The sequence below is a fragment of the Amblyraja radiata genome, chromosome 20, assembly GCF_010909765.2.
Source record: "Amblyraja radiata isolate CabotCenter1 chromosome 20, sAmbRad1.1.pri, whole genome shotgun sequence".
Classification (NCBI taxonomy): Eukaryota; Metazoa; Chordata; class Chondrichthyes; order Rajiformes; family Rajidae; genus Amblyraja; species Amblyraja radiata.
The window spans coordinates 7,230,100-7,240,211 of NC_045975.1; the positions used below are offsets into that span (position 1 = coordinate 7,230,100).

At 46.1% G+C, this 10,112-nt stretch overlaps 1 protein-coding gene across 1 annotated transcript in view; it reads left to right on the forward strand.

The window, feature by feature from the left end:
- Positions 1 to 9,779, forward strand: part of cttn (cortactin) — a 38,377-nt gene extending 28,598 nt beyond the window's left edge. Inside the window, exons 9-13 of the mRNA XM_033038540.1 lie at positions 769 to 1,095; positions 2,238 to 2,393; positions 3,020 to 3,182; positions 7,086 to 7,157; positions 9,012 to 9,779. Of these exons, the coding sequence (XP_032894431.1) occupies positions 769 to 1,095; positions 2,238 to 2,393; positions 3,020 to 3,182; positions 7,086 to 7,157; positions 9,012 to 9,148 (855 nt within the window). The 3' untranslated portion in view covers positions 9,149 to 9,779. The remainder of the gene's footprint in view (positions 1 to 768; positions 1,096 to 2,237; positions 2,394 to 3,019; positions 3,183 to 7,085; positions 7,158 to 9,011) is intronic.
- The last annotated feature ends 333 nt before the right edge of the window (positions 9,780 to 10,112 follow it).

The window sequence follows — 10,112 nt, forward strand, 5'->3', positions numbered from 1 at the left end:
CCCTGGTCTTGCCACCAATCCTGATTGTGGACACTGACTTGTTGGTCCTGTTAATGCTTGTTTTATTTGCGGTCTGCGAACTTTGCTGTCAACACCAATATTTAGGTGACGTTTCGGGTCGAGACCCTTCCCGAAACGTCACCCCTTCCTTCTCTCCAGAGATGCTGCCTGCCCTGCTGAGTCACTGCAGCATTTTGTGTCTATCTTTGGTTGAAACCAGCACCTGCAGTTCCTTCCAACACCACTAGTTAGATTATTTTCAGAGATACAGCATGGGAACAGGCCCTTCGGCCCACCAGTCCCCGACCGGCCATCGATCACCCATTCTCACAAGTTCCATGTTTTGCATTGGGTACAATTTACAGAAAGCCAATTCACCTACAAACGTGCACATATTTGGAACGTGGGGGGGAAACCGGATCACCCGGAGAAAACCCACATGGTCAATAGACAATAGGTGCAGGAGGAGGCCATTCGGCCCTTCGAGTCAGCACCGCCATTCAATGTGATCATGGCTGATCATCCACAATCGGTACCCTGTTCCTGCCTTCTCCCCATATCCCCTGACTCCGCTATCTTTAAGAGCCCTATCTAGCTCTCCCTTGAAAGCATCCAGAGAATTGGCCTCCACTGCCTTCTGAGGCAGAGAATTCCACAGATTCACAACTCTCTGGGTGAAAAATGTTTTTCCTCGTCTCTGTTCTAAATGGCCGACCCCTTATCCTTGGAGAGAACAAACAAACAGTGCAGATGGCAACCCGTGGTTAGGATCGAACCTGTGTCTCGGGTGGTGTGGGGGCAGCGTCTCTACCGCTGCGCCGCCCCCATCGGCTGCCTTTTGAATTGGAGAGGAGGTCGACCGTGCTTGCGTTTTGTTTCTATCTCTGCGCGCGCTCACCGCTGCCGGAGAGACGGTTTGCAACTCTGGGTTCCGTTTGTTCTGCAGCCAACGCCAGTGCCAGCAGCATCCGCTCCAAGTTTGAGAACATCGCGAAAGCCAATGAGGAGGAGGATCGGAAGAAGGTCGGAGAGGAGCGAGCCCGGCGCCAGGCTGGCGAGAGGAAGGAACAGGAAGAGGCCAAGAGAAAACTGGAGGTAAGAGGGGAAACTCCGCTGAAGCCATGCTTTGCGTGTAACCCCCCCCCCCCCCCCCCATCCACTGCAGTTCCCGTTGCAAGTCGTGCCAGTGTCAGGGTGGTGTCACAGGCTTTGCTTTCCGGAATGCAAAGATGTATACTCAGTAAGCTTCCCCTGCCTGAAATTATTCACTAACACTTTAATTAAAGTCAAGAGAGTTTATTGTCATGTGTCCCAGATAGGACAATGAAATTCTTGCTTTGCTGCAGCACAACAGGATATTGTAGGCATAAATGCAGAACAGATCAGTGTGTCCATATACCATAGAATATGAGTATATATATATATATATATATATATGTGTCTTATAGAAACTTACAAAATTCTTAAAGGGTTGGACAGGCTAGATGCAGGAAGATTGTTCCCGATGTTGGGGAAGTCCAGAACAAGGGGTCACAGTTTAAGGATAAGAGGGAAGTCTTTTAGGACCGAGATGAGAAAATCATTTTTTACACAGAGAGTGGTGAATCTGTGGAATTCTCTGCCACAGAAGGTAGTTGAGGCCAGTTCATTGGCTATATTTAAGAGGGAGTTAGATGTGGCCCTTGTGGCGAAAGGGATCAGGGGGTATGGAGAGAAGGCAGGTACAGGATACTGAGTTGGATGATCAGCCATGATCATATCGAATGGCGGTGCAGGCTCGAAGGGCCTACTCCTGCACCTATTTTCTATGTTTCTATATAGAGATATACATAAATAAACAGATAAAGTGCAATAGTTCAGTTTTTTAAGTTCTGTTTAATAGTCTGATGGGTGTGGGGAAGTAGCTATTCCTGAACCTGGATATTGCTGATTTCAGGCTCCTGTACCTTCGTGGGGGAAGAACAATGAAGGGCCAGGTGTGGGGGGGGGGGGGGTGGGGGGGGGTTCGTAGAACAGTGGACAATGGCAACCCGGCCTGGTGGAACCTCGGTGGGTGGGGACACACGCACGAACAAAGGAGGAGCCAGCGTGCTTTGTAACTTTGTCGCTGCCCTTTATGTAGCTGCTATTTGTATACCTTGGGTGTACAAGCAAAGAGTTCCACTGAGCCGTGCCCCATGTGACAATAAAGTATCCCATTCCATAATGGAAGCTATTTTTTGTTTTTGGGGCTACAGGAAGAAGAATCCGTGAGGAAGCCGTCTCCAGTGTCCATGCCAGCGCCCACACCCACCCCTGCTCCAGCCCCTGCCCCTGCCCCAGCCCCTGTGATCACTCCATCTCCCACACCTGCACCCGTGGAGCAACCAAGAGTGCCCGACACTATTTACGAGGTACGTTGTGATCAATTGCACTGGAGATTTGATGCTCAGTGTGTGTGTGTGTGTGAATGTTGTGGATTCAAATAGGGAACGTCTCGGGTTGCAACCGTATCCACCGGCGGGAGAGTCTCGGACCTGAGGGCACGGCCTTGGAATAACCTCAAGGTGAGCAGCCTCCTTTGGGAAGGAGGCGGGGAGGAATTTATTTAGCTGGAGGGTGGTGAATCTGTGGAATTCGTTGCCACAGACGGCTGTGGAGGCCAAGTTATTGGGTATTTTTAGAACAGATTCGCGATTGGTACGGTGTCGGGGGTTATGGGGAGAAGGCAGGAGAATGGAGCTGAGAGGGAGAGATAGAACAGCCGTGATTGAACGGCGGAGATGATTCGATGGGCCGAATGGCCTAATTGTTCTTCTCTGGGAACTGCCTTCCCCCCCCCCCCCCTCCCCCCGAATACATTACAGTATTTTATGCATTAATCTTTAATCCATGGAGTCTCCAGGGATTAGATCAGCAGAGCCTGTCGGCCAGTCAGTTGCTTGGTGGTATTTAACCTCCATGAGCAGAGATGTGGACTGGGAGGATTGTACAAGGGCTACTAGTTGAAAGAGGCTTCTAAACTTTTTTTTATCTGCAGGCGCCCTTGAAGCAAGAAGAGGAAGCTGCAGAAGAGAGGCATGATGGGGACATCTACAGCGCAGGACTCCAGGCAGATGTGGAGGAACCGCAGTACCAGGAGGCTGTGTACGAGCAGGAGGCAGTGTACCAGATGCCTGATGAAAGTCAGGTCGACCAACAAGGTAACTGCTCACAGTCATCTCTATCTTAGTGTAAACTGCCTGACCACTTTCCCCGTTGTCCTTGCTTTACATCACCGCATGGCTTTGGGAACGGCTCCATCCAAGAGCGCAAGACACTGCGGAGAATTGTGGACGCAGCCCAGACCATCACGCAAACCAGTCTCCCTTCCGTTGACTCCATCCACACCTCACGCTGCCTCGGCAAGGCTGGCAGCATAACCAAGGGCGAGTCTCACCCCCGGTCACTCCCTCTTCTCCCCTCTCCCATCAGGCAAGAGGTACAGAAGTTTGAAAACTCACACCTCCAGATTCGGGGACCGTTTCTTCCCAGCGGTTATCAGGCGACTGAACCATCCTATCAAAACCAGAGAGCAGTGCTGAACTACTATCTACTTCATTGGAGACCCTCAGACTTAATCGGACTTTACTGGACTTTATCTTGCATTAAAAATGATTCCTTTTGGCCTGTGTCTGCACACAGTGAATGGTTTGGTTGTAATCATGTATCGTCTTTCTGCGGACTGGATAGCATGAAACAACAAAGCTTTTCGCTGCACCTCCCTCCGCACATGTGACAATAATCTAAAGTAGCTAACTACTTTATAGAGGTTGGAACCAATGTAAACACTGGTATATAATCGTAATTCCAGACCACGGTGGGACAGCGGTAGAGTTGCGGCCTTACAATGCTTGCAGCTCCGGAGACCCGGGTTCGATCCCGGCCACGGGTGCTGTCTGTACGGAGTTTGTACGTTCTCCCCGTGACCTGCGTGGGTTTTCTCCTAGATCTTCGGCTTCCTCCCACACTCCACAAAGACGTACGGGTTTGTAGGCTAATTGGCTTGGTATGAATGTAATAATTGTCCCCAGTGTGTGTAGGATAGTGTCAATGTGCGGGGATCGCTGGTCTGTGCGGACCCCGTGTGCCGAAGGGCCTTTTTCCGCGCTGTATCTCGAAACGAAACCACTGGTTTCCTCGCGATGTATGTGGATTATAATCAAGTATTGTCTTTCCGCGGTTTGGATAACATGAAACAAATATTTTCACTGTAGCTCGGTGTAACTAAACTGACTACTTTCACGAAAATTATTATAGAATCTGCATCCAATATAATTCAGTGATTCAGTTATATTTTATTGTCACGTGAAATACATGTTTTGTTTTGCATTCAACTCGGTAAAATCATACAGCACCCCTCATCTAGGCAGTGCACAAGTGTCGCCACGTTTTGGCACCGACTGAGTTACAAAACGCTGGTTTTGGGATCTTACTTCCCGACCAGCGGTGAGTTCCGAGTTTAGTTTATCATCACGTGTGCTGAGGTACAGTGAAAAGCGCTCGTTGCGTGCTAACCAGTCAGCGGAAAGACAATATATGATTACAACCGAGCCCTCCACAGTGTACAGATACATGATAAAGGGAATAACGTTTAGTGCAAGATCAAGTCCGATTAAAGGTAGTCTAAGGGTCTCCAATGAGGTGGGAAGCTCAGGACAGCTCTCTAGTTGTTGGTAGAATCGATAGATTCTATCGAATAAAGGTTCTACAGATATGATGAAACTGTTCCTGAATCTGGAGCTGTGTGTGTTTTCACACTTCTGTGCCTCTTGCTTGATGGAAGAAGGGAGAATGGGGAGTGACCGGGGTGAGACTCTTCGCTGGTGCCTTGCCGAGGCAGCATGGAGTCGGAGGACCGAAGGGCCTGTTTCCATGCTTTAGTGTTGAGCTAAACCAAACCTGCCCAAAGACCATCATATTGTAACTGGCTTAATATTGAAGGAAGATAAACTCAAAAAGATGGAGTAACTCAGCAGGTCGGACAGCATCTTCGGTGAAAGGGAACAGGTAACTTTTCGGGTCGAGACCTTTCTGAAAAAGGGACTCGATCTGAAATGTCACCTATTCCTTTTCTACAGAGATGCTGTCTGACCCGCTGAGTTACTCCAGTTTTTTGTGTCTATCTTCGGTGTAAACCACCGTTTGCTGTTCCTGCCATGTTCTATCCGAATGAGTAAAGAAGTTCCCCCTCATGTTACCCCTAAACTTCTGTCCCTTAATTCTCAAGTCATGTCCCCTTGTTTGAATCTTCCCTACTCTCAGTGGGAAAAGCTTATCCACGTCAACTCTGTCTATCCCTCTCATCATTTTAAAGACCTCTATAAAGTCCCCCCTTAACCTTCTGCGCTCCAAAGAATAAAGCCCTAACTTGTTCAACCTTTCTCTGTAACTTAGTTGCTGAAACCCAGGCAACATTCTAGTAAATCTCCTCTGTACTCACTCTATTTTGTTGACATCCTTCCTATAATTAGGTGACCAAAATTGTACCCCATACTCCAGAATTGGCCTCACCAATGCCTTGTACAATTTTAACATTACATCCCAACTTCTATACTCAATGCTCTGATTTATAAAGGCCAGCACACCAAAAGCTTTCTTTACCACCCTATCTACATGAGATTCCACTTTCAGGGAACTGTGCACAGTTATTCCCAGATCCCTCTGTTCACCTGCATTCTTCAATTCCCTACCATTTACCATGTATGTCCTATTTTGATTTGTCCTGCCAAGATGTGGCACCTCACACTTATCAGCATTAAACTCCATCTGCTATCTTTCAGTCCACTCTTCCAACTGGCATAAATCTCTCTGTAGACTTTGAAAATCTACTTCATTATCCACAACCCCACCTATCTTAGTATCATCTGCATACTTACTAATCCAATTTACCACACCATCATCCAGATCATTGATGTACATGACAAACAACAGTGGACCCAACACAGATCCCTGTGGCACCCCACTAGTCACTGGCCTCCAACCCGACAAACAACCATCCACCATTACTCTCTGGCATCTCCCATTCAGCCACTGTTGAATCCATCTTGCTACTCCACCATTAATACCCAACCATTGAACCTTTTTAACCAACCTTCCATGGGGAACCTTGTCAAAGGCCTTACTGAAGTCCATATATGCAACATCCACTGCTTTACCCTCATCAATTTCCCGAGTAACCTCTTCAAAAAATTCAAGAAGATTAGTCAAACATGACCTTCCAGGCACAAATCCATGTTGACTGTTCTTAATCAGACCCTGTTTATTCAGATGCTTATATATATTATCTCTAAGTATCCTTTCCATTAATTTGCCCACCACTGACGTCAAACTAACAGGTCTATAATTGTTAGGTTTACTCTTAGACCCCTTTTTAAACAATGGAACAACATGCGCAGTACGCCAATCCTCCGGCACTATTCCCGTTTCTAATGACATTTGAAATATTTCTGTCATAGCCCCTGCTATTTCTACACTAACTTCCCTCAATGTCCTAGGGAATATCCTGTCCGGACCTGGAAACTTATCCACTTTTATATTTCTCAAAAGTGTCAGTACTTCCTCTTCTTTGAATCTCATAGTTTCCATAGCTACTCTACTTGTTTCCCTTACCTCACATAATTCAATATCCTTCTCCTTGGTGAATACCGAAGAAAAGAAATTGTTCAATATCTCCCCCATCTCTTTTGGCTCTGCAGATAGCTGTCCACTCTGACTCTCTAATGGACCAATTTTATCCCTCGTTATCCTTTTGCTATTAATATAGCTGTAGAAACCCTTTGGGTTTACTTTCACCTTACTTGCCAAAGCAACCTCATATCTTCTTTTAGCTTTTCTAATTTCTTTCTTAAGATTCTTTTTACATTCTTTATATTCCTCAAGCACCTCATTTACTCCATGCTGCCTATAATTATTGTAGATCTCCCTCTTTTTCCGAACCAAGTGTCCAATTTCCCTTGAAAACCATGGCTCTTTCCGATTTTTACTTATAAAACATAAATGTTTTTTTTGTACTTCTTCTTTGAACTGTTAAGGAGAAACCATTCAGCCTTTGTTTATTGTTGCAGATGAGCCCACTTATGCAGAGTATGGGAATGAATATGGAATAACTGCAGTGGCCCTCTATGACTACCAAGCTGGTGAGTACAAGGTTGCTGTCGAGATTATTGTACAGGTGTCGACTTCCATCATAACACCTCTCCTTAATACAACGCGCCTATGTTTCCAGTGAATAATGCTGGTGTGTGTATAATACATTAAGGAGTGACTACTAAAAGTAGTATGAAGGAACTGCAGATGGATGCTGGCTTAAACCGAAGATAGACACAAAATGCTGGAGTAACCCAGCGGGACAGGCAGCATCTCTGGGCAACGTAGATAGGTGACATTTTGAGCCGGGACCTCTTTTCAGACCCTCCAATAGACAATACGTGCAGGAGGAGGTCATTCGGCCCTTCGAGCCATAACCGCCATTCAATGTGATCATGGCCGATCATTCCCAATCAGTACCCCGTTCCAGCCTTCTCCCCATATCCCCTGACTCTGCTATCTTTAAGAGCCCTATCTAGCTCTCGCTTGAAAGTATCCAGAGAACCGACTTCCACCGCCCTCTGAGGCAGAGTATTCCACAGACTCGCAACTCTCTGTGAGAAAAAGTGTTTCCTCATCTCCGTTCTAAATGGCTTACCCCTTATTCTTAAACTGTGGCCCCTGGTTCTGGACTCCCCCAACATCGGGAACATGTTTCCTGCTTCTAGCATGTCCAATCCCTTAATATTCTTATATGTTTCAATAAGATATCCTCTCATCCTTCTAAACTCCAGAGTGTACAAGCCCAGCTGCTCCATTCTCTCAGCATTTGACAGTCCTGCCATCCCGGGAATTAACCTTGTAAACCTACGCTGCACTCCCTCAATAGCAAGAATGTCCTTCCTTGAAAAATGCATTTGAATTTTGTGTTAATAATAGCTTGTCCCTTTTAAATGGTATTTCTATGTTATGTTTTGCCATAAAGTAGTTAAACTATATGAAATGCCAAAGTCTAGATTAGAATATGAGGAGCAATGTGCTGATGGGACTGATAGAGATAGGATGACAAGAGGCTGGAATGGACCCCAGCCCGACTTGGGCGGCACGGTGGCGCAACAGGTAGAGCTGCTGCCTCGCACCGCCAGAGACCCGGGTTCGGTCCTGACTCCGGACGCTGTCTGTGTGGAGTTTGCACGTCCACCCTGTGACCGCGTGGGTTTCCTCCGGGTGCTCCGGTTTCCTCCCACAACCCCGAAGGCGTGTGGGTTTTGTATGTTAATTGGCCCTGGCGTGCAAGGGGTGTATGCTGAATATAGGATAACACAACGAGAGTGAACGGGTGATCGATCGATGGTCGCCCTGGACTCTGAGCCTGTGATGACTACCAGGCAAGGTAGCTGTCGAGATCATTGTACGGGCATCTTTCCACGCTGTATCTTTCAATCGATCAAACCGTCTGTGTCTACATCATGAATTTCAACGTAAAGGGCCTGTCCCACTTTCACGACTTAATTCAAGACCTCTGCCGAGTTTAAAGGACCTAAAAAAACAAAACAAGATTGTGGTAATCTACGAACTCCTACGACCTTCCACGACTATGTTCACGAACTCCTACAAGTATGTCTACGAATTCCCACAACTAGTTCGATGCCCTCCTTACGAGTTAAAGTTGCAATTTCTTTCATCCCGACCTTTTTTTTTCTTTTTTTACTCGTGGACATTTTCTATCGGGCTGGAAAAATAGTCCCGACTTACCTGATGCCCAGAGTACCTACGGCTGGCATAACGAGCCGCTACGATATATCTACAATCTCCTATGGGCTCATTACGAACATTCTGCGAGTTTGAATCAAGGGGAAAACTCGGGAGAATTCGTGAATTACCTCGTGAAAGTGGGACAGGCCCTTAAGCAGTCTGTACCTCTTGTGAAAAAATAATATTGCTTCCAATTTATTTTTTTTCAGCTGGTGACGATGAGATTTCCTTTGACCCGGACGACATGATTACCAACATTGAGATGATCGACGAGGGGTGGTGGCGGGGAGAATGCAGAGGCAGGTACGGACTCTTCCCTGCAAACTACGTTGAGCTGAAGCAGTGAAGTGCTTTTCCCAACTGGTTTCCTTCGAACGTGCAATTCCGAATCGATGCGGCATGAATTGTGTTCAGTTTGGGAATAAAGTTTTTTTTCTTTTTCTCCCGAGAGTTGCAATTATGCATCGCGTCATAACAAAAACATCTTTAAAAGCCCCAGGGCTGGGAGCTTCAGGTTAATGTTCCCCTTGCCTTTGGAAAGGGGAGCATTGTTGACCAACAGAGAAAGGTTGAATGCACTTTCTAATCAAGGGCAACATCTACCAGTAGTACCAACATAGCATCCACATGGAAAGGCTGACGTCAACAATGGATGCTTACTACACATCAAAGCCAAATGCTTCTCAATGACCAACTTAGGTGTTTAACTGAAATGAATACGGTTGTTTATCATTGCTAACTTTATTCCTAGTTTTAGCCTTGCCTTTCATTTGAAATCTTTATTGTCCCACTTGCTAATAGTGAAAGCATTGAATTCATATTATCTTTTAGTTTTTACTTCTTTGCCTTTGTTTTGGAGACTTGTTTTCTGCTTAGAACTGTGTTCTCTGCATCAGAAATGGCTTTGGGTTTTTTTAATAAAAGTTGCCTTTTTCAATACTGTTCATCAAGAATTAAACTGGTTTTATTGCACTGCCCTCATGGGATTTCTTGTGCTTTTTTTCCCTTTTACTTTGGTTTCTTAATTTTGCATAAATATTCCTGATTTCACAATGCCAGATCATTCCCAAGACAAAATAATTCCCGGTATTTGATTTCACTAATAGCCCTGGCGAGTTCATTTCAAGAGCTCTACCGAGTTTAAAAAAAATCAAACTAGTGGTAAGCATGGAGAATGAACATAGCGTGTACGTTGGAGCTCGGGGACGTCACTTAGTGCTAACGGCAGGTAAGCACGGGAAGACGCGTGAAGATTTTTCAACATGGTGAAAAATGTCCAGGAGAGCCCCGAGTACCGACGAGTGGCCATT